This window comes from Lepidochelys kempii, chromosome 23, assembly GCF_965140265.1.
Source record: "Lepidochelys kempii isolate rLepKem1 chromosome 23, rLepKem1.hap2, whole genome shotgun sequence".
Taxonomy (NCBI): Eukaryota; Metazoa; Chordata; order Testudines; family Cheloniidae; genus Lepidochelys; species Lepidochelys kempii.
In genome coordinates this window covers 4,698,742-4,721,765 of record NC_133278.1, presented here as the reverse complement: position 1 = coordinate 4,721,765, position 23,024 = coordinate 4,698,742, and the positions used below count along the sequence as shown (strand labels likewise).

The 23,024-nt window shown below is 52.4% G+C and overlaps 1 protein-coding gene across 2 annotated transcripts in view; it reads right to left on the bottom strand.

The window, feature by feature from the left end:
• Positions 1–2,318: 2,318 nt before the first annotated feature.
• The window catches only part of SLC1A5 (solute carrier family 1 member 5), a 34,425-nt gene continuing 13,719 nt past the window's right edge, over positions 2,319–23,024 (bottom strand). The window contains exons 2-8 of one of the 2 annotated variants that reach the window (XM_073321767.1): positions 15,788–15,830; positions 14,525–14,611; positions 13,315–13,481; positions 10,509–10,742; positions 9,449–9,643; positions 7,096–7,230; positions 2,319–6,114 (exon numbers count right to left, since the gene is read on the bottom strand). In XM_073321767.1, coding sequence (XP_073177868.1) covers positions 5,877–6,114; positions 7,096–7,230; positions 9,449–9,643; positions 10,509–10,742; positions 13,315–13,481; positions 14,525–14,611; positions 15,788–15,830 — 1,099 coding nt within the window. In that variant the 3' untranslated portion in view covers positions 2,319–5,876. The remainder of the gene's footprint in view (positions 6,115–7,095; positions 7,231–9,448; positions 9,644–10,508; positions 10,743–13,314; positions 13,482–14,524; positions 14,612–15,787; positions 15,831–23,024) is intronic. The other variant, XM_073321766.1, reaches the window with a different exon arrangement.

Sequence of the window (23,024 nt, the reverse complement as noted above, 5' to 3'; positions counted from 1 at the left end):
AGCGTGAGTGGTAAAAGAAAATCCATCTAGCCATCAGGGAGATGCTGGCGGGAGAATAGGGCAGATACGTCCGCTAGCTATAGCTCAGCTGGGGGAAGGGAAGCTGGGTTCTGTGCCCGTTGCAGAGGAAATAAGCCAATCCACCACCAGAAAAGAGAAGCAGAAACGCCTCCCGCACAGACACGCAGGGTTGATTAGGAGGAGCTAAGGAGTTGGGCTTTGTCCCCAAAGCAGGAGTCAAGGGGCTAGCTCAGTTCCAGCAAATGCAGCTCATCCCAGGGCTGACTGTTACTACAGAGAATCAACCTGTGGAGCCCTTGTGCAGGAGACCTGGGCCTGGCTTGTTTACTGCACAGCCTGCCAAACGCATGCAGTGTAGCCCACTTCGTGCCAGCAGAGGGCAGCACCGACCATCCACCATCATCTTCACGTGCCATTGTTGGAGGCAGATCGAAATCCGCCTCCAGTCTGAGCACTGGGGGCTGCCCCCCTGGCCTGAGCAGGCAGGGGCAGGGTTACAGGGAAGGCCAGCTCGAGCTCTCAGCAGCAGAACGCCCTGAAACCCCGCAAGAGGGGAGGCAGCAGTGGGGCAAGGCAATGGGCAAGTTAAGGCACCGACAGGTTTAGCTGATGCAGAGCAGGCATGGAACCTTGTTCTGCAGGCCAGGAAACCCTTTCAACTGGCCCAGTGTAGCTGGGTTGCCACCTCCAGGTGGCCTGCTGCCACCCTGCCTCAGTTTCCCTGGGAGGTTTCCAGAAATAATCCACCCACAGGCTGAGAACCTTTGTGACAGAGCCAATGGGGGGCCGGGAGGGTTGGAGAGAGGTACTGCTACATATGGGGCCCAGCCAGGGCCACCCCCCATAGACCCAGAACCATACAGGGGAGACCCACCCCCTCTCTTTGGGGGAACTGGTGTTTCTCAGAGCATCTGCCCTGAAGCCTTGGGGGAAAACTGCAGAAAGGAACTAGCTAGAGACTCCAGATGGGAGCAGCTGCAGCTGAAGCAGAGACCTCTGGCCCTTCAGAGAAAACTGCAGCGGACAGGACTTTCCTCCCACCCTCTTCCTCTGCTCCCCCTTCCCTTCTCATTGAACTGATCCCCTCCCTTCCTAAACCCACCCAAATAAAATCATGGCATGAGCATGCCCTTTGATGCCATCGCATTGTTCACACTCTACCCTTGCCCTGTCTGGTCTTGTTCAATTGTCCACACAGGAGGGCAGACTGCTACCAGTTGTACAGCCCCTAGCACAATGCCATCCCCTATAATAAACATTAATAAAAGGAATACAGATCAATCCTTTAAATCCGACCCACAGTGGAAGAACAGCTTGGGCTATGCTTATGCACTTGAGAGGTTACCACTAGAAAGTCAGATACTGCCTTGGCTACCATAGACAATGCTGTGGCCAACCGGAGAACCAGGAGGTGTAAGACAGACAGTGGGAAGGGATAGGGTGTTGGAAAGGGCCTACTTCACCGCTGTCATCCTAGAGGAGCTCCTCTTCCCACGCCCACAGATCAAGACTGGATCGGGCTGGTATTTAAAGGACAACAGCTGAGTTGGAAGCAGTGAGTGTGGAAAGAAAAGGAGACAAAGAAAACAATGTTTATTCATCTCTAAGTACACGAGGGCAGTGCTCCCTGCGCCGTTTGTCTCTGGTGCAGGCACCTGCTCGCCAACTTTCACCCGCACTCGTCCAGGGTGCAGCCAGCAGTTTAAGGATTGTCTTGCTCTGCTGTGCCAAAGCCCCTGCAAGCGAATGGAGGCAGATGCCAGGCCCCTGGAGGCTGCCAGCCAAGGCAGGTGCCAGCTCTCGGAGACTTGCTTGCACTGGGTGCTTGTGCTGCTTGACTTTCCCTAGGATGGGGGAGAGCGAAGGCTCAGCGGCTAGCCCCAGGGGAGGCAGCCGCGGGGTGGGGGTAAAGCAGGCGGGACCAGATGAGAGCTGTATGGCTGGGTCAGCCTGACTCACCACAGACAGGAAGCGAAGCCCAACCACGGCACAATCGGCAGCTGGTCCAATATCCAAGGGACTGCATGAACCAGTGTTCCCTGCTTCCTCCGCATGCTAGGATCTGGCTCTTTACTCTGCTGTCTTTATTGACCCCCCCCCCCCCCCATGTATGGTCTGTGATGCCCATCGTCTCTGGGTTAGCTCACTGCTCCCCCTCACCTCCAGTGCCAGCCTAAGGTAAGGGGGCCCTGGTACAGGCCATATCGGGGCCCCCCAGACCAGCCACAGCAGCAGAGCGCACCTGTTCTCTCTAGGCCACGCTTAGAGGGTCACAGCATACAAAGCACAAACACACCCACGGGACAGTCTCTTTTATTGTCTCCGCAGTCAGGAGTGAACATTTTAGTTACAGCCATTGCAGCATTGAGGACAGACGCCACCACCACCAAGCGCCCTTGAGAGCGGCACTGCCCTGCAGGGCTCCTACCAGCAATTCCTTTGGCATTGTGTACTTTGGACGTGCACCTGCATCCCCGTCCCCATCCGCCTCAGGGGCAGTGAGGAGATCTCAGCCCGAGCACCAATCTAAGGATTTGCTCATGCTTCCAAAAGGCTGGGGTTAACTGCCTGAAGCAGATTCAGACAGGCCTGTACCTAACCTTCCTGCACCCACAGGCACTGATCTCTGGGCCAGCCTTCTCTGCTCCTCCTACGCACAGGTACCTTCTGCAGATGAAAATCCTACGCTCCAGGACTGGCTTTCAAGCCAAACAGTTGATGAGACTTGCAGTCCCTCCCAGCAGAGTCTGCCTGAGAATCACAGAACTGCCACTACAGTTACTCCTCCTTCAAATTGTGCTTCCATCTCCCTGGGACTGGGACTGCAAAGACCCCCTGAAATCCAGGGTGAGTACTGACCCAAGACTGCAGATGGGCTGTGCTTGAGGAGTGCTATATCACCATAGCAGCTACCGGGCCTAAGCAGGGCTCAGACTCCAGTGCAGGACGTCCCTCAAATCACCACCCCCAGGATTCAGTTATCCCCCACATTGGGCCTTTTCTCACCCCACTGCTGGAACAAAGGGGATGGAGTCTCTGCCCAGGTCACGCAGGTGATAGGCAGCTGGCACAGGCTAGCCCAGGTGGGAGCATGCCCCTGCAAAGCCCTACCTGCATTACTGCGACCTGGATCCGACACGCATGTGTGGGCTGGGGGGCATAGCCGCTGGTTCTTGGAACTGGGATGCCCTAGGATTATTTCTGAGGCAACTGCAGAAGAAGGGGTCTATCCTTCTGGGGAATTGTGGGCAGGCCTTGGAGGACTATCAGCAGATACCCCCAGCTGTGCTAGCTGGCCCAGCCTTAAAGAAAACTGGGCCAGAGAGTTTTGTAGGTGGCCGGGCTAAAACCTAGGTTATCTGCACAGCCAAGGACAGCTGCCTCCTCCCTCCTCCCCCCCCCCCCCCCCCGGGAAGGAGGCTGGCTGAAGGCCACTGTGAAGCTAAGGCAGAGGTCAAGAGGCCCATGCTACAGCCCAAAGACAGTCTCACTACCGGCAGCATAGCAGCCACTTGCTTGTGCCTCTAGAGCCGGCTCACCCAAGGCTCCGGTTTCTTCCCTCACCTGGACTAATGGTCCTGTCTGCCCTCGGTTGGTGCCATGGAGACAGCTGCCAGGGGAACACTTGGCACAAGGCCACTTGAGGCCCTGAAGTGCCTGTTTTGTGCCAATGTCCCCAGCAGCGAGAGCAGCATGGACCCCCCCAGCAAAGGGAGTTCACACAGGGATCGGCCAGAGCCTGTTCTCACCAGCGAGTGGCTCGGCACCGAGAGGCCTGGCTCGAGAGGGTGATCTAGAGAGGAGCTAGTCCACAGCAGCTGCCCACGTTTGCCTGGCAGCAGGAGCGCCCTGGGTGGAAGCAAGGCTGCATGGGGCTGCTAACAGGAACCAGACCCTGGTGGATGGTGTGAGACTCCGGCACAGGCCGGGCCGCCTGATTAGCAGCTCAGATTTCTTCAGAGAAGGAAGGCGGCCCAGAGGACGAGGCTCTCCCAACTAGGCAGCACCAGCCGAGGTTTAGCAGAGAACCACAGCCTGCAAGCAGACATGGCACACTAGGCAGCCCCGGCATCTCCCAGGAACGTCTCGGTTCTCCCAACACCCCCCATTGAACCCTGGACTCAGCCCTGAGTTGAGGGATCCTTAAGGGGCAAACGAAGGGCCTCCAAAAGCTCAAGTAAAACCAGCGTTAAAGAGCCAGCCTGAGAAACGGACACACCCACCCCCTGGCCTAGGGAGGAATCAGCCAGAGACACTGGGTCGGTAACAGCACATGGAGTCAGCAGAGCAAGCAATCACATCCAAGATCTGGCCTGGCCCCAAGCTGGCCAGTATTGCAAACACCCTCCCCTCTCAGATCTTTAGAGGGGTCTGGTATCTTCTCCCTGCCTGCCCTCCATCTGTTTAAAACGGAATCGGACCTTGATGCCAAGAGCTAACCCATCCCCCCGCTTGCGATTCCTCACCCCAAAGCCTCTTTGGGGAAGATATGGCAGAAATTCAAACGGACCAACCCACTGGACTGAGGCTGTGGCCGAGGGCAATAGCTTAGCTGCTACCAGGGCCCGACAGCCCCCAGAACGGCTTGCTCGGGGCCAGAACAGAACAAGCCATTCGCCCCCGAGAACAGTCCCAGATCAGAGCCCCACATGGCTGGTCGTGGCACAGGCAAGAACAGCAGGTTCCAGCTGGCATCGGAACAGCCCTGCTGGATCTGGGTCTACAAGGCTAAGGAGTGAATGGGGCCAGAGGAACCGCAGCCTGTCAGAGCTTATGCTGAAAAGCCAGAGGGTTGACACATCAGCAGCGAGCTGTAACCCTTGGCTGGAGTGTCCAGCCCAAGAACCAGGGCTTGGAGTCAAATAATTAAGGCAATGCCTAGCTGGGGTGTTGACATACAGGCTTCCCCATCAGTCCAGGATCTGTCCCATCCCCTTTTCATGGTAGATGCCACGTGCAGCCTCCAGTCCATTGGTGCTGTCTAAGGGTTCCCTCCTCTCTACTCTGGAGACACCAACTAATTCGCATCATTTAAATAGCAAAATAAATTACATCAGCCTGGCTGGAGCTACCAGTTCTTAGGACACCAAGAGACTGTGGGACACAGACACACGACTCCACACCAACATCAGCGCTGGCTCCTCCGGGACCAGCGTGACAGACAGGACTGCACCACAGCAACACAAACAAAGGCACAAGCTGTTCCACCACCGAGTTGTAACCACATGGAGAGAATGGGGGAGGGGGAAGAATCTCTTGCAGGGACCCCCAGCCGGAGCTCTGGCTAAGCTAGAATATCAAGTCTTTCAGGCAAGAAGGAGAGGGCAGAGGTCAGGAGGGGTCCGCGAGCCAGTTGGCCTCCACTTGAGCAGCTGAGCGCATGACAGAAAATGGTGTTACCAGTCGTTCAAGAAATGCCGGATGCTTCAGCACATTTAAAGCGCAAGGAGGCCAGTTTCGGTGCTTGCTTGGTCCAGAAAATTAACAGGAAGGGGGCAGGGGTGGGAGGGTAGACAGCGGAGGCTCAGAGGCAAGGAGTGATTGAAGAGGCCCCAGTCCTGTCTGCAGCCAGCATCAGGAGAATGGGATCGACGTAGAAAAGGAATAAGGGGTGGGGCTGGGAACCGAGCCAAGATTCTGGCTCCCTGAACACAAGTCAGATCGGCAGGGGGTCACTCTAGAGGGGTGTCAGAATTGTCTCGAGCTGATCAGCCCTGCCACAGAGACTGCCTCGCCCAGGGGGTTCAAGGCTTAAGAAAACCAGAAGTGGCCGTTTCTGCCCCAATTGACATGTCTTTAAAAAGGAGCCCTAAAAAAGGAAAAGTCTCCGACCAAGGCCACGCTCCGGGCGCTGATTACATCACAGACTCCTTCTCGCAGGAGCCAACGGCAGCCAGCAGGACGGGCTCAACTCTCTTGATCAGTGGGGAGCCCTCCTCTTCACCCGGAACCTTGTTGGGACCCAGGGCCTCAGTCTTGATCTCCATCAGCTCCTCAGCTTCAGCCTTCCCCATCGTCCTCTCTGTGTACACCTGCAGGAGGCCGGCTCCGAAAGCATCTCCTTCCACGTTGAGGATGGTGCAGGTGCGGTCCCTGAATAAACACAGGAGGATTGGTGGGTGAGCAGACAGGTGACAGCAGGGAGTCAGAAACTGCTCTCCAGCACTGAACCAGGGACAGATGCTTCAGTGCCACCAGGAGATGGCAGCCCAGTGCTGCCACAAAGCCCCTGCCCAGCAACCTGGAGCCCTTCCCGCAGCTCTTGACCACTTGTTGGGCTGGATGCTGACTTGGCACGACAGTGGCATCTGCCACCAGAGGATTTCTGGAGCAGGAGGAATCCTGCACCCCACAGGATACGCCCTCGTGCCCCAGGGCACGTCCCATTCAGAGCCTAGGATTTGCTCTGAGCTGGTCCCACTCAATCAGGCTTTTTTGCTGCTAGGCCTGGGGTGTTCAAACATGGGGAAGTAGCACCGAGCCCACTAACCAGGCCAACTAATTCCCTAGCTCAGCTTGGAGACGAGCCAGCATCAGCCTCCTTGTGCTGATCATGCCCATGATTGAGACACTCTCCCCCACCACCCTCCCTCCTCCCCTCCCGCGCCTGGTTACATACAAGAGCAACCTCGCAGGCATCTGCCCCAAAGGCTGCTCTCGTTGGCGATTAACCCACACACCCCCTTGCTTCAGCTGCCCACTGGCAAAGTGGCACTGCACGTTGGAAGCAGGGGAGGCTGCATGGCAGGCAAACACAACAACCGTATCCTTGCAGAAGCTGAGCTGCGGGCCAGCCAAAGGAACGGCCCCGTCCAAGTGGGGACTTAGCCTATGGGGAGTGCAGCCTTGGGTCACTTTGCCCAGGGCTCTCCCCGTGCGAGATTGCTCTCAGCTGGTTTAACTTGCTCTGCTGAGGCTGCAGAAACACAGGGGGGCCCCAGGAAATGGATTTCCATAGACCCAGCCAGCCGGCCTGTTCCAGACAGGTGCACCCACTGAGCCCATCAGACGGATCTGTCTGTTCTACCCTGTACAACCCGCGTCAGTGTCTTTGCCCCTCTGTCCTGCCCTTACACAAGCCAGTCCACAGCCAGGATGAGGGAGATGTCGCTGGTGGGCAGCCCAACGGCTTCCAGGATGATGGCGAGGGTGAGGACGCCGCCGGCAGGGATCCCCGCTGCCCCCACACTGGAGGCTGTAGCTGTGACGCTGCAGAGCAGAGAGAGGTCAGACAGGTCACCCGCGCAGCAGGGGCGCTCTGACGTAGCACTTTTCACTGGTGGATCTCAAAGCGCTTCCCAACCTAACTCACTTAACCACACAAACCCCCTGCGGGGCGGGACAGGGCTCTTATGGGGAAACTGAGGCACAGAGGGGCCAAGTGACTTGCCCAAGGTCTCAGTCTGTGGCAGAGCTGGGACTTGAACCCAGGTCTCCCTAGTCCTTGGGTAGTGCCCTAACCACATGATCCTTGAGTTAAGGAGTACGTGGCAAACGGAGGTGTGTCAGCACACACACACACATCCATTCCTGTGCTGTTGTGGCTGGAGCAGGGGCGTGGGTACTCATCCTGCCTCTGCCACCAATTCAGTTAACTCGGGCAAGTCACTTCCCCTTGTCCTCACCCATCTGTGAAAGGAGGACAGCCATCTCCCTTTCTAGTGCTCGTAGGCCACAATCCTTCCTAGGACTGAATGCAAGAAACACCTTGGAGTGGGACTGTCACACAGAAGAAGAGCCTATACGTGTTTCCTGGGGACATGCAGGTAGATTTCAGTCTTGCTCCTTGCCTTTTCTCCAGCCCTGACAAATGCAAAGGCAAGACGTGGGGGGTCAGACCAGAGATCTCAGCTGTTCTTGGGGCAGAGAACCACCTTTGCAACCCCCTCAATTGCATCAACAGACGGTGATGATGCAAGCACAGCGTAGGACGCTATGAGGGGGTAGAGAGCGCATCCATTCCCGCCCGGGGAGAGAGGAGAATTAGGAGCAGGCAGAGCTAGCAGCTTCCTAGTTATTCTTTCCACGCAAAGGTGATGCTTCTGGACAGAGTCACATGGGATCAGCAGCAAGAGAAGTTACAGAAGAGCAGCAGCACAAAGGGGCCGTGGGGAAAGCAGGAATTGCATTCACTTGCGCCAGGGCTCTGTATGGCAGATCCCCACAGGGACAGGAAGCCACTGTAAAGATCGGGGGGGCAAGTGACTGGGTGTGGGTCGGCAGGGCTTCAGTGGTGCAGCACTCCCCAGCCACGGTGCAGTGTGGCAGGGCCCAGTGGCAGCGGGTTCAGCCCCAGAGGACATTGCCGGGTTTGAGGAGAGCAGAGGTGCACGGTCAGATCAGAAATTGAGGGTCAAGGCAGGACCCCAGCAGGGGGCTTGGCAATAACCTGCCAGCACTGCTCAGAAAAGGGACCTCCCAGCAGCACGACCAGCCAGTGACAGGCCCCATGCCAGCCAGCAAAGCCAAGGACAAAGCGAGCTCTTCCCCTTCCACCCACTGCTGGGGAGGAACGTGGGCAGCATCTCCCGACCAAGGAGGAAGCATCCGGCTCTAATGAGCCATGGCACAATCATGGGACCCTCTGATCACTGACCCTCTCATCACCTTGTGTGATCTGTACCGGATGGATCAGTGCAGCCCTGCACTCAGAGTCAACAACATATCCCAGTCTGACTCAGTGCCCACACTTGGGGTGGGGGTGGGGAGGGTTGTTCAGGGTTGGGGCAGCACAGCTGGGTGAAGTGAAAGATCCAAAGGCAACAGCTCATTTGTGCCCCAGCAGAATCTGCACTGGGGAAACGCAGACACAACCCAGGCGTGAAGGCCACCTTTTAAGAGCACGGCGGGGGGGCAAACCCCTGGACTGGCAAGACCTGGGAGTTCTGCTGAGGCAGGACATCCAGCCTTCAGTCCTGGCCTCTTAGCTACTAACCCTTGTAACTCGCACTGGTTAGTGCCAGGGCTCAGCTAGTCATCACTGCGCTCAGTTATAAAACAGAAGCGGAGACGATGACCCACCCTGACCCTGCAACTTCCTGCCATAAGCCAGCGTCACATGAATCTCTCCTGGTCCTGGCAGCAAGCTCATGACCACATTTTTCCTATGTGATGCCGGCCAGGAGATTCCCAGTTTCCTGCAGAAAACCGCAAGAGGAAGGGGAACAGCCAGGTTGGGCCACACAATGGGGCCTAGCAGTTAGATCAAGAACCTGGGAGTCAAGAAGCATGGTCTTGTGATTTGAGATGGAGACAGGACTCCTGGGTTCTATTCCAAGCCCCGCCACCGCTTGGCAAGTCCCATTACCTCGCTGTGCCTCAGGACCCCACTCGCCCCTTTGTAAGCCAGGGCTAATATCCAGCCCACCTCTCGGGGTGGGGCAGATTCTGTGGCTCAGTGTTTTACGCCAGAGGCTTCCCCACTCACAGGATGGTGATGACCTGGATGAAGTTGAGTGGGATGTTGTTCAGCTGGGCGATGAAGACAGCCGCCACACACTGGAAGAGGGCAGCCCCGTCCATGTTGACCGTGGCCCCGATGGGCAGGATGAAGCGACTGATGTGCTTGGAGACGCCATTGTTCTCCTCAACGCACTTCATCATCAGCGGCAGCGTGGCAGAGCTGCGGAGAGATTAGAGTGTGTACGGTGAGTACTCATGCGCCAGCCCAGCGAGGCCTCAAGCCGGGGGTGTATGTAAGGGGAAGCAGCCCCCCCCGACCCCGGGGAGGGACCAATGTAGAACTTCCTAATAGATCCATAAGCAACCTTCCCTGTGGGAGAAGGGCACCCACAAGCTATGCTAGAAATGGGAAACAGCTCCCACCAAGTTTGTTACCTCCTTGGTCTAAATGCAGCGGCCAAAGCCAGGTGCTTCACAGGAGAATGAATGCACTTCACTTAACAGAAGCAAATTTCTTCCTGACCCCAGTGAAGTGTTTATGCCCTGAAGCCCAAGGATGGAGAGCCCTACTTAGTGCAGCCTCCCTAGGATATGATTCTACTACCTGGAAAAACCTGAGTCCTTTTCTTGACTCTTAAAGATACTAGACTTGTTAGTATCATACAGCAGTGAGTTCCGCAGGTTAACATAAACCACTACAGCTGGCAGTTAGAGTTGCTGAGTGACCAAAAACCCAGCAGGGGTCAATGGGAGTAGCAACAGCCCAGGACTGCTGAAGAGGAGGTAGTATTTTCCTTGACTTTCAGCATAATCAAGCACGGTCTCGGGTTCTTATATCACACACATAGGTTGTTGGGTTCAGTGTGCGAGCAGCGGGGCGGAGTTGGGGTGACAAGGTCAGACTGGATAAGCTGGAGGGCCCTTCTAGCCTTGGACTCTATGAAGGGATCTTCTAACAACCCCAGTATTCTACCACTCTCTCTCCTTTCCAGGCTCAGCAGCCATCCCTGCTCTGATGGAAGCCTCCCTAAGAGAGATTTACTCAAGCCCCTAAGCACCTGTGCCCGCAGCTAACATCACAATACCTGGAGGAGGTGCCAAAGGCAGTGGCCAGCGCTGTGAAGATGCCCCAGAGGAACCTGTAGGGGTTCTTGCGTGTGAAGATGAAGTAGATAACCGGGAGGAGGATGAAACCATGGATGAAGTGCCCTAAGACACAGCAGCAGATGTACTTGCCCAGGCTAGTGAAGAGCACCACCACGTCCTCCATCTCCACAATCTTGCCAGCCACTAGGAACATGATACCAAGGGGAGCGTACCTAAGGGCAGGAGAGACCAGTGAAGATAGGGAAACCCCCCTCAGCCACTATGGCAGGACAATGGTGCCAGCCATTTGCAATCAACGGCCAATTAACACCTCCCAGAAGTTGGCAATTATCCTCATTTTGTAGATAGGAAAAGCCAGGTTAAGTGTCTTGCCCCAGATCTGCATGCAGTGGCCAAGCCAGGATGAGAACCCAGAAGTCCTGTCTCCCAGGCCCAGATCCTCAAAGGTATTCAAGCTCCTAACTTCCCCCAAAATCTGGGCCCAATCCCTTTTTTAGTTCATGCTACCTCTCATAGGTCAGGAGGAATCCCCATCTCCTGAAGGAAGTCTGCCCAGCACATGCTGCTTGGAAGAGGAGAGAAGGTTACATCAGAACGGCCACACTGGGTCAGACCAAGGGTCCATGTAGCCTAATATCCTGTCTTCTGACAGTGGCCAATGCCAAATGCTTCAGAGGGAATGAACAGAACATGGCAATTATCTAGTGATTCATCCCATCATCCAGTCCCAGCTTCTGGCAGTCAGAGGTTTAGGGACACCCGGAGCACAGGGTTGTGCCCGTGACCATATTGGCTACTAGCCATCAATGGACCTATCCCCTGGCAATGAGTTCCACAGGTTGACTATACGTTGGGTGAAGAAGTACTTCCTTTTGCTTGTTTTAAACCTGCTGTCTATTAACATAATTGGGTGACCCCCTGATTCTTGTGTGGTGTGAAGAGGTAAATAATACTTCCTTATCCACTTTCTCCACACCAGTCATGATTTTACAGACCTCTCTCATATCCCCCTTTAGACGTCTCTTTTCCAAACTGACCAGTCCCAGTCTTTCTAATTGCTCCTCGTATGGAAGCTGTTTCACCCCCCTAATCATTTTGGTTGCCCTTCTCTACATCTTTTCCAATTCTAATATATCCTTTTTGAGATGAGGTGACCAGAACTGCAGGCAACAGTCAAGATGTGGGTGTACCATGGATTTATATAGTGGCAAGATGATATTTTCTGTCTGATTACCTATCCCCTTCCTAATGGTTCCCAACATTCTGTTCTCTTTTTTGACTGCAGCTGCACTTTGACGTTTTCAGAGATCTACCTACAATGACTCCAAGATCTCTTTCTTGAGTGGCGACAGCTAATTTAGACCCCATCATTCTGTATGTATAGTTGGGATTATGTTTTCCAACGTGCTCTACTTTGCATTTATCAACACTAAATTTCATCTGCTATTTTGCTGCCCAGTCATCCAGTTTTGTGAGATACTTTTGTAGCTCTTCGCAGTCTGCTTTGAACTTAACTGTCTTGAGTAATTTTGTATCATCTGCAAATTTTGCCACCTCACTGATCACCCCTTTTTCCAGATCATTTATGAATGTGTTGAACAGCACTAGTCTGAGTACCGACGGCTGGGGGACTCCAGTATTTACTGTGAAAACTGACCATTTATTCCTACCCTTTTGTTTCCTGTCTTTTAACCAATTACCAATCTATGGGAGAACCTTCCCTCTTCTCCCATGACTGCTTACTTTGCTTAAGAACCTTTGGTGAGGGACCCTGTCAAAGGCTTTCTGAAAGTCCAAATACAATAAGAGGACTCAGCGGGGCAGGATCCCAGGAGAGGTGGATAAGGAGTCCAGCGATAGCCAGGAGGACTTTTGCTGATCCTTACTGTCCACTCCTCAAGCCCAGACAGAGGATACTATTTATTGCCCTTTCCAGTCCAGACATGCGAGCGTCAGACCCTTCCAGAAGCAAAGAACCCCATGACCCACTAATGCTTCCCTCATTCAGCTAGGGAAAAAACCCTCATGATCTTTCCACTCCCATCTCACACTACACCATGGCATTTCCAATACAGCAAGTAATTTACCCATCTTCCAACAGTGGAGAAATAACAGGAACGTCCAGCTGCTAAGGAGGCGGCAGAACTGGGTGTAAGCACCAATGCATAGCGACCGCTACACCTGGCATATTGGCACACTGGGAAAGAAAGTGCCAACAACCGTGTCCAAGAGCATCTGCTGTATAATATTACACCCCCGGCATGTGTCTGACTGGAGGCCAGCAGAGCAGGGCCAGGTTCTATTTGTGGCTCTGCAGATGACTGTGCCACCTTGGACGAGTCACTTGACATCTCCCTTTCTGTAGTCAGGCTCACATCCAGTTCTCGAAGGGCCTAAGAGCAAGGCACTAACTGTACGTACTGGAGAGTGAGCCCAGCTCTTCCAGAGTGAGGATGTTAACGAATTAGCACTGAGCCTAGTAGAATGGTTTCCATGTTAATGAATTAGCACTGAGCCAAGTGGAATGGTCTCCATTACAGCACAGAATCGCCACACAGCTGTATCTGAGCAGCTTGGTAGATTCCCATCACTGGCTCATCTAGCCCCATAATTATCCCCACAGGCCTTTGCATCGACCCCCAACAGCTCTGGCTATCTGCCCAGGGCGACGCACTACAGGAGACAGCCTTATCGCCAAGTTACCAGTCACTGCCCCCTCCTCCCCCCCCGCACTGAATCACCCCCCTTCTCCCGCAATGGGTGCAACTAGCTGCCCTTTCATACCACATGATCCAGGCGACCAGCACCATGGTGGCTTCATTGAAGGAGTTGAAGAACTTTATCAGGATCTCCCCTTCGGGCCCAAGCTTCCGCAGAGCGATCCCAAAGACAATGGCAAAAACCACCAGACCCAGGATGTTCATCCCTTCCACCTCATCTCCCAGGGGAACCTGAGCAAAGAGGTCAACATTTGTCACCAGAGAAACAAGGTAGCTCAGAGAAGACAACAGGCCAGGGAACAGAGAAAGGCTCTAGCTATTTGCAGAGGCTTGACAGGCATGAGTTTGGCAAGAAACGAGAGCCTTGTAGAACTTTAGCCATCAGTACTTTAAGGTCCAAGAAGGCTGGAGAACCTGGAGAGGTGACCTCCCTGCATTTGTGAGACACAGACACACGTATTGCCTGGGTCTTGTCTTTGCAATCCTCTGCCCAGCACTCACACTACTGAACAGATGTCTGTACAGCAATGAGCCTCCATGGCAGACCATGCTGGGTGGCATCTCTAGGAATAAGGGAGATGGTCTGGATAGCATTTGTGAAGGCTGGCGTCATAAATAAAGAGACCTTCCACGACCACTTGACCAAGGACAAGGGGGAGCAGTGAGAATGGCCTGTTCTCGGATTCATGTTCTTAGAATGTGCCTATCAGTCACCATCCAATTTTTAAAAATACGGGGCTTCATCTTTGGGAGATAGTACCTTGTCTGTACTAAGGAGGCCTATCTAGCTCTCCCAGGGGTTCCTTGGACATGGCTGGGAAGGGAACGTAGCGGAATGCAAAGCCTCTAGTTCTGGGAGACTGCTACGTCCAGGCCATGAAGAAGGTCCCTGCAATTACGTCCTATTCCTGAGCAATGGGGAAGAGGCCGATGGAGAAGGCACCAGCAGTGTCCTAATCACAGACAAGGAGGGATTAGGGTGGGGCTGCAGAGTTCCCACCTGGACAGGACTCTTAGCCCCAAGTTGCCTCCAATCCAAACAAAGACAACAGTTTAGCGGATTTAGGTGGTCCCACCCCAACTGGGCCTCACCACTAACTGATCCAGTATGGCCAGCCTAGTCTCTGGCTCTGCTGTAAAGCAGAGGCCTCCGTGTGCAGCTTCTGACAGGGGGTTGGGATGACAGCAATTTCACCTGCTCCCTGTGTTCTTAGCAGCAGGGATCAGACCAGAGCGACTTGTAGCAGCACTGTTCCCCAAGATGAGGTTCTTACCTTCTCCTCTGTGACCGTTTCATTAAAAACTCCCAGCTCATCGGTGACGTTCTTCCTGATCACCACCAGCTTGTAGTGGGTAGCATACTGGAGAGACGAAAGGGGAAATAAACTGCTTCACCCATGTCTTGTGATTAATTCCACATGGTTTGGGGGCCTACAAGATAGGCTGAGATGGAAACCCACCCAATGTTGTTTAATGGCCAACAGGGTCGAGGAGTGTGCCTGCTTGGTAGGAAGTTATAAATCACACAGTACAGTGTAGTGACCAGTTACACTTTAGTTACACTGCAATTACAACTATAACTGCAGCGTAATTGCCACAGATGAATATAACCCAAAGGTTAGCGCTGTGACAGATTTGCTTATGATCCCCTTGTTCCATTAGCAATAACTGCACCTGCCAAACTACATTGTATGTAAACCCTGCAATTACTGCAATGCTTACACGGAGGCCTTCACCTGCTACCCAAATCCTTTAATCAGGTGCTTGGCCACAGAGCTTGCCAGTTCTCAGGTGTATTTTTAGAATCCAGGTGCATTAAATGCACTGCACTGCAAGCAGGCAGAGTTCCCACACAATGGAGAAGGGGTGAATTTACATCCCCATCTGAGATTTGCCTTCATTGTTAACATAATTCTCAGCCTGAATTCCCCCCACCACCCCACCCACCTGAGCTTAGCTCTCCTTTAAGGGCTCTCTCCTACTCTAAAGGGCACACACTGATTGTCCTTTTTTAATCTCAGGAGACCGTCAGATACCATGGCAGACCCATTACAAGAACCTGGAGAGATTGAATGCCACTTGGATCTACCTGATCCTAATTTAGAGTGACGGCAAAACCACCACCGTATCTCTAGAGCAGGCATTATGCACCCAACATCAGGTTCATCGTTTATTCTTTTCCCAGAGGCCCCACTGGGCTAGGCACTGTACAAACATATTGAGGGCACTTCTTGCCCATGCTAAGCCTATGGAAGGCAGTTCTTGAGAGGCAGTGCCAGGGAGCTGGCTGTCACCAACATGCACAAAACAGGGTACCATCCGTAGTATGAAAATAGGGGAACACGCTAGGTTCCATCTACACTACCAAACTGTAAAGGGCCAGTTCTGCCCCCAACCCTGAGGTCATCTGCAGTGCAGGTGACACTAAGATGGTGTCCTACACTCAGACAAACAGCCCAACGACAGTTTCTAGAACGGTTATTAAGGGGAGACCTGCGGGACAAACAGCGCGTGGGATGATGCAGCGAGTCACTTACCGAACGGAAAGTCGCCGACACCAGGTTGGAAGGGAAGATGTTCCTGTGGAGAAGGGAACAGTTTAGCCAGCAAAGCTTCAGAAAAATACAAGGTCACTAAATTGGCCCCCTTCGCATTAGAGATCTCCGAGCAAACGCTTGTCTATACAAGAAAGTGACACCGATCTAGTATGTTCATTCTAAGTACCCAGAATTAACTGTATAGAACTGAAGTACACAGCACGGAGCTGTTACGTCACCTTAAGGCACAACCCTTGTTAATTACTGCAGTCACACAGCTCTGCAGTTGTTCAAATGAAGCAGGTAGCATTCTGGTGCCAAGTTCTGCCGCTCACCTCAATGCTCTAGAATTTTTCTCATGGTGCATTGGGGGAAGCCTCCCAGAACCTAGAGGAATTCTGGGATTTGGAGAAGGAGATCTGAGAAACACCCATGATTCCTCTCCTAACATCCCATAATTCATCTGTATTTTGCCAGTGCCATTTTCGAACTGCTAATCAGGCTGCCCTGGGGACACACGGAGCACCGTGGTCATGACAGGATGAGGCATGTGTATTGGCAGTCACTTAGCTGACAGGTTTGGATGCCGCAGCAATACAGCCACTGAGGGGGAGAAGAGGAAATCCAGCAGTTACTTCAACAGGGCATTTAACCGGAACAGCCTTACTGAGTGCAGCACTGTTTTTGGGCTTGGTCAACTAGCACAGACAGAGGAGAGAGGAGAACAGGATAGTGCTGCTGAACGGGGCTGATTAGCAGTAGCTGCAGCAGGCTACGTTCCTAGAGATCTCTGCAGAGCTCACCCCGGAGCAGCAGAACCCCCATGAGAACGCCCCTCCGCGCAGAGAAGTGTGTAGCCATTTGGAACCCACCCCCCATGCTAAGTGGTCTGGAGTTTTTTTGGGGGGGGAGGGGAAGAGAAATCAACTGCTTGGGCTGGTCTTGTGGAGGCGTGCAAGGCTATTAAGAGGATGCTATTGCCCCAGGTCAAAGTTTGGCAATGCCTTTGCATGGATGGGGGACTGCATGGTACAGGGGCAACTGCTAAGCGATCAGTGCCTTTCCTTTGCACCACCCACACACCCCAGGCCAGAAACTTTGACCAAAATGGTGCTGCACGGCCTGGCTGATCACTGGGCAAAGTTCATCAATATTAACGGGGGCTGCAGAGCAGCTGCAAAATGACAGCAGCACATGTGTTTGGAAGAGCGAAGGGAAAGCAGCCATGGTACCTAGTAAAGCTGGCTATTTCTCTTCATTCTATGCCTTGTGCAGAACATAGCAAACGCCCATCAAAAAACATCCATGAGCCAGGGAAGAGAGCCTAGACAGGTGGTGGAGAGAATTTCTGAACATTATAGACAACCTCTGAGAAAACATGTCCCAAGAGTTCACAGAAACAGGAGCAATGATGCAACTGTGCTCCTACATTGAGGCCAAGGGATAGTTAGGGGGTAATGAGTATGCTGCAACTAAAACAGTGACGTGTTTGTGCACTGGTTTTATTAGGAACTCAGAGGATGGAGGGATGTTAGGTAAGTGATGTAATCGAATGTTCCAGCCAGGTTGGGTGAAAAGAGCCATTGAGTTAACGAGTAACACCCACCCCAAAAACACTTCTACTTTTATTACAGAAACCCAGACCGTTAACCAAGAACACAGGCCAACAGAACTGTGGCACACTCAGCCTGTGGGGTGCTCACAAGCTCCTGGAGGTGGGGCACTCAGGCCTATCCTTCTGTGGGGAGTTGAGTGAGGTCTTTCCCACACCACCATGGTTCCAATGTGGTGTGTTCCCCAGAGTTGGCAGGGCAAGACGTAGGGGCAGTGCTTGGCCTCTGCTACAAAAAAAAAAAAAAGCTGCCTCACAGCTGTTTGCACGTCCATCATGTCCCTTTCCAGGGCCGCACACGCTCCTGTGAGCCTTCAGCCTGAGCCTAGGAAGCCATCCCTCCACCCTTCTGCCCTCCTAGGCTGCAGGCACTGGTTCTCTGAATGTTTCCTTGTGTCTCTGCCTCATCTTTGGCAATTTGAGGTCATTTTATTGGTGCCAGGACCACAGATTACCACAGAATATCAGGGTTGGAAGGGACCTCAGGAGATCATCTAGTCCAACCCCCTGCTCAAAGCAGGACCAACCCCCAATTTTTGACCCAGATCCCTAAATGGCCCCCTCAAGGATTGAACTCACACCCCTGGGTTTAGCAGGCCAATGCTCAAACCACTGAGCTAGCTATCCCTCCCCCTGTATGCACAAGTCATGGGACCCAGCTACTAAGGGCCATCAGAATGATCACATTTATTCTCCCAGTGCTAGTCCCCATACCAACAATGAGAAAACACTGCTTCTGCCCTTGATTTTGGCATGCCCTTGTAGCAGTGCTGGGTAGGGGGCAGGTTAGTAAGAGCCTGCAGAGGTGCTTATCCAATCCTTATGTTGGAGAACTGGCTTCAGGCCATCTTGTTCTAGGAGGCAATGGGCAAACCTAAGAGATATGCAGCATTGCTATTCCTGAGGATGGGGTCTGCCCAGCTGCTACAGGAATAGAAGTGAACACTAGCTCTAGTGGGTGTACACAGCCATGAAGTGTGTGTGCTAAAGCACAGTGTTCCCTGGGCCTTCAATTTTTTAAAAAAGTGACCTGCAAAAAAATAAACCTTTACAGCAACTAAATACAAAGGTTAACAGCCCATAGGAAGCGAATGAAGACACCCTGCAATTCTGGAGGTACTCCATAAGCTGATTTTGGCCATTTACCTCATCCAGTTTAACTGTACCTTCAATTAAAGTGCATCGGGACAACCTGGGACCCAGAGCAGAGTTCCTACTGGAGCTGCTGCTACAAGCAGCATAAAAACTGTGTACAGAATAACCCCCACGAGGGCAACTGGCTCTGGTATTTGCTATTTTATAGCTTTAAGTCTCTGGCACAGGTGCCCTTTTGAGCATGGGGATGATAACTTCTCACTGCCAGTTGGTCTTCTGGCTCTGCTCAGCTTGGCAGAGGACAGCTGGTACCCAGCAGAGAGCAGTTTAACCCCCCCCCCCCCCATGCATTTGTATTTTAACAGCACATAAAACAGGTACACCTCCCACCCATAGCATCATGAGGCTGGCTGCTGGTAGAGCTCTCCTCCATGGCGGCTTCAGTCAGGCTGCACACATACGGTTCTTCTGTGATCTCTGCATGTGCTGTGTCCCAGTTCTTGTCTGCCCAGGAAGACCATGTGGTGTGGAAAGGACCCTAGACATCTTGGGCGTGTGTCATGCTGTCTTGGATGCTTTGCAGAAAACGGCCCTTAAGAATATCGTCACTGGAGACCAGTTGCTCCCATTACCTGCCCATGTGATGAGCATTACTGGAAACCCTGTTCTTGTCCATTGCCTTCAGGTACCTCTGACAGAGCCCCTTTGCTTTGGCTGGGCACTGGGACCAGGCCTGGCAGCGCCCCTGCATCTCAGTGTCTTGTAGCTGTCTGCAGTCCAGTGCCTGACATCGCTCTTGCTGGAGAGCTGCAGTCAAACCCAGGTGGTCTTCAGGAGTCCATGTGGAAATGTGGGGCATGAACTCACCCCTACCTGGTACTGGTATGCATCCAATGAAGTGAGCTGTAACTCATGAAAGCTTATGCTCAAATAAATTGGTTAGTCTCTAAGGTGCCATAAGTACTCCTTTTCTTTTTGCGAATACAGACTAACACGGCTGTTACTCTGTCACCCCTACCTGGTACTGAAGAGGGGCAGAGCTGGCTGCATGCCTGCACTTAGAGTATGCATCCAGTCAAGATGAGCCCAGAGCAGAAAGCACAGACAGGCCAATCCAGCTGTGAAGCAATGCAGTGTAGGTAGCAACAGGATGAATGCATCCATGTGAACCTTAAGCAGACAAACTGCAAAGTAGAGTTACTCTTGTTCTATACAGGATTCATTAGAACAGCCTGATATACCAAATTAATTCACTTTTAAAAGCCTAGGTAGAGGCAAGGCACTTTAACATTAGCGTGTTTGTGTTAATCTTATGCAAGATCCCTGTTTAGGCAAGCCCCCACTCTCACAACCACTGGGAGCGTCTAGCCATTTTACAAAAGCACAGAGATCAAATGCTTCTAAGGTTGCAGAATCAGCACTGGGGATAGACCCCAGAAGTACTGACATGAAGGCTTCAGACCTGACCTGCTTGCATGGCTTTCCACATTGCTTGCTAGCAGTGTGATGCCCAGTTAGAAAGAGAGCAGGAGACTGCAAAGTCCTCCGTGCTCCGTGATGTCCTTACGAGTTAGGGTAGGAGAGTGGGGGTGCACTCTGAGATGTACTCGCACTGCAGATGGCACCATGGAACCTCACATTTGTAAGGTCTCCCCTACCCCAATGGACTCACTTTACAAGTATTACAGTAGCACAGAGGCCTCAACTGTCTTAGGGAGTCCCCACTGTGTTGCGAGCAGTACCTGTGTCAAGGTTCCTTCCCCACTCTGAACTCTAGGGTACAGATGTGGGGACCTGCATGAAAACCTGCTAAGCTTATTTTTACCAGCTTAGGTTAAAACTTCCCCAAGGTAGAAACTATTTTACCTTTTGCCCTTGGACTTTATTGCTGCCACCATCAAGCATCTAATGAACATATAGCAGGGAAAGAGCCCGCTTGGAAATGTCTTTCCCCCCCAAAATCCTCCCTAAACCCCACACCCCCTTTCCTGGGGAAGGCGTGATAAAAATCCTCACCAATTTGCACAGGTGAACACAGACCCAAACCCTTGGATCTTAAGAACAATGAAAAAGCAATCAGGTTCTTAAAGGAAGAATTTTAATTGAAGAAAAAACTAAAAGAATCACCTCTGTAAAATCAGGATGGTAAATACCTTACAGGGTAATCAGATTCAAAACAGAATCCCTCTAGGCAAAACCTTAAGTTACAAAAAGACAAAAAAACAGGAATCTACATTCCATTCAGCACATCTTATTTTATCAGACATTTAAACAAAACAATCTAACACATATCTAGCTAGCTTACTTACTAAGGTATGTCTACACTACAAAATTAGGTCGAATTTATAGAAGTCGGTTTTTTAGAAATTGGTTTTATATATTCGAGTGTGTGTGTCCCCACAGAAAATGCTCTAAGCGCATTAACTTGGCGGAGTGCTTCCACAGTACCGAGGCAAGCGTCGACTTCCGGAGCGTTGCACTGTGGATAGCTATCCCACAGTTCCCGCAGTCTCTGCTGCCCATTGGAATTCTGGGTTGAGATCCCAATACCAGATGGGGCTAAAACATTGTCACGGGTGGTTCTGGGTACATATCGTCAGGCCCCCGTTCCCTCCCTCCCTCCCTCCGTGAAAGCAGCAGCAATCGTTTCACGCCTTTTTTCTTGAGTTACCTGTGCAGATGCCATACCACGGCAAGCATGGACCCCGCTCAGGTAACTGTCACCGTATATCTCCTGGGTGCTCGCAGACGTGGTACTGCATTGCTACAAAGCAGCAGCAACCCATTGCCTTGTGGCAGCAGACAGTACAGTACGACTGGTAGCCGTCATTGTCACGTTCGAGGTACTCCTGGCCACATCGGCCAGGAGCGCCTGGGCAGACATGGGTGCAGGGACTATATTAGAAGTGACTTGACCAGGTCATTCTCTTTAGTCCTGCAGTCAGTCCTATTGAAACATCTTATGGTGAACAGGCAGGCGATACGGATTGCTAGCAGTCCTATTGTACCATCTTCTGCCGAGCAGCCATGAGATGTGGATGGCTTGCAGTCCTTCTGCACTGTCTGCTGCCAGCCAAAGATGTAAAAGATAGATGGAATGGATCAAAACAAGAAATAGACCAGATCTGTTTTGTACGCATTTGCTTACCCCCCCCCTCCCCTGTCTAGGGGACTCCTTCCTCTAGGTCACACTGCAGTCACTCACAGAGAAGGCGCAGTGAGGTAAATCTAGCCATGTATCAATCAGAGGCCAGACCAACCTGCTTGTTCCAATAAGAACAATTACTTTGGTGCACCATTCCTTATTGGAACCCTCCATGAAGTCCTGCCTGAAATACTCCTTGATGTAAAGCCACACCCTTTGTTGATTTTAATTCCCTGTAAGCCAAGTCATCAGTCGCCCCTCCCTCCGTCAGAGCAACGGCAGACAATTGTTCCGTGCCTTTTTTCTGAGCGGACGCCATACCAAGGCAAGCATGGAGGCTGCTCAGCTCACTTTGACAATTAGGGGCATGTTAAACACCACACGCATTATCCAGCAGTATATGCAGCACCAGAACCTGGCAGAGTGATACTGGGAGAGGAGGCGACGTCAGCGCAGTCATGTGAGTTATCGGGACATGGACACATTTCTCTGAAAGCATGAGCCCTGCCAATGCATGCATCATGGTGCTAATGGGGCAGGTTCATACGGTGGAACGCCAATTCTGGGCTCGGGAAACAAGCACAGACAGGTGGGACTGCATGGTGTTGCAGGTCTGGGATGATTCCCAGTGGCTGCAAAACTTTTGCATGCGTAAGGGCACTTTCATGGAACTTTGTGACTTGCTTTCCCCTGCCCTGAAGCATATGAATACCAAGATGAGAGCAGCCCTCACAGCTGAGAAGTGAGTGGCGATAGCCCTGTGGAAGCTTGCAACGCCAGACAGCTACCGGTCAGTTGGGAATCAATTTGGAGTAGGCAAATCTACTGTGGGGGCTGCTATGATGCAAGTAGCCCACGCAATCAAAGATCTGCTGATATCAAGGGTAGTGACCCTGGAAAATGTGCAGGTCATAGTGGATGGCTTCACTGCAATGGGATTCCCTAACTGTGGTGGGGCCGTAGCCAGAACCCATATCCCTATCTTGGCACCAGAGCACCAAGCCGGCGAGTACATAAACCGCAAGGGGTACTTTTCGATAGTGCTGCAAGCTCTGGTGGATCACAAGGGACGTTTCACCAACATCAATGTGGGATGGCCGGGAAAGGTGCATGACGCTCGCATCTTCAGGAACTCTGGTCTGTTTCAAAAGCTGCAGGAAGGGACTTTCTTCCCAGACCAGAAAAAAACTGTTGGGGATGTTGAAATGCCTATATGTATCCTTGGGGACCAGCCTACCCCTTAATGCCATGGCTCATGAAGCCGTACACAGGCAGCCTGGACAGTAGTCAGGAGCTGTTCAACTACAGGCTGAGCAAGTGCAGAATGGTGGTAGAATGTGCATTTGGACGTTTAAAGGCACGCTGGTGCAGTTTACTGACTCGCT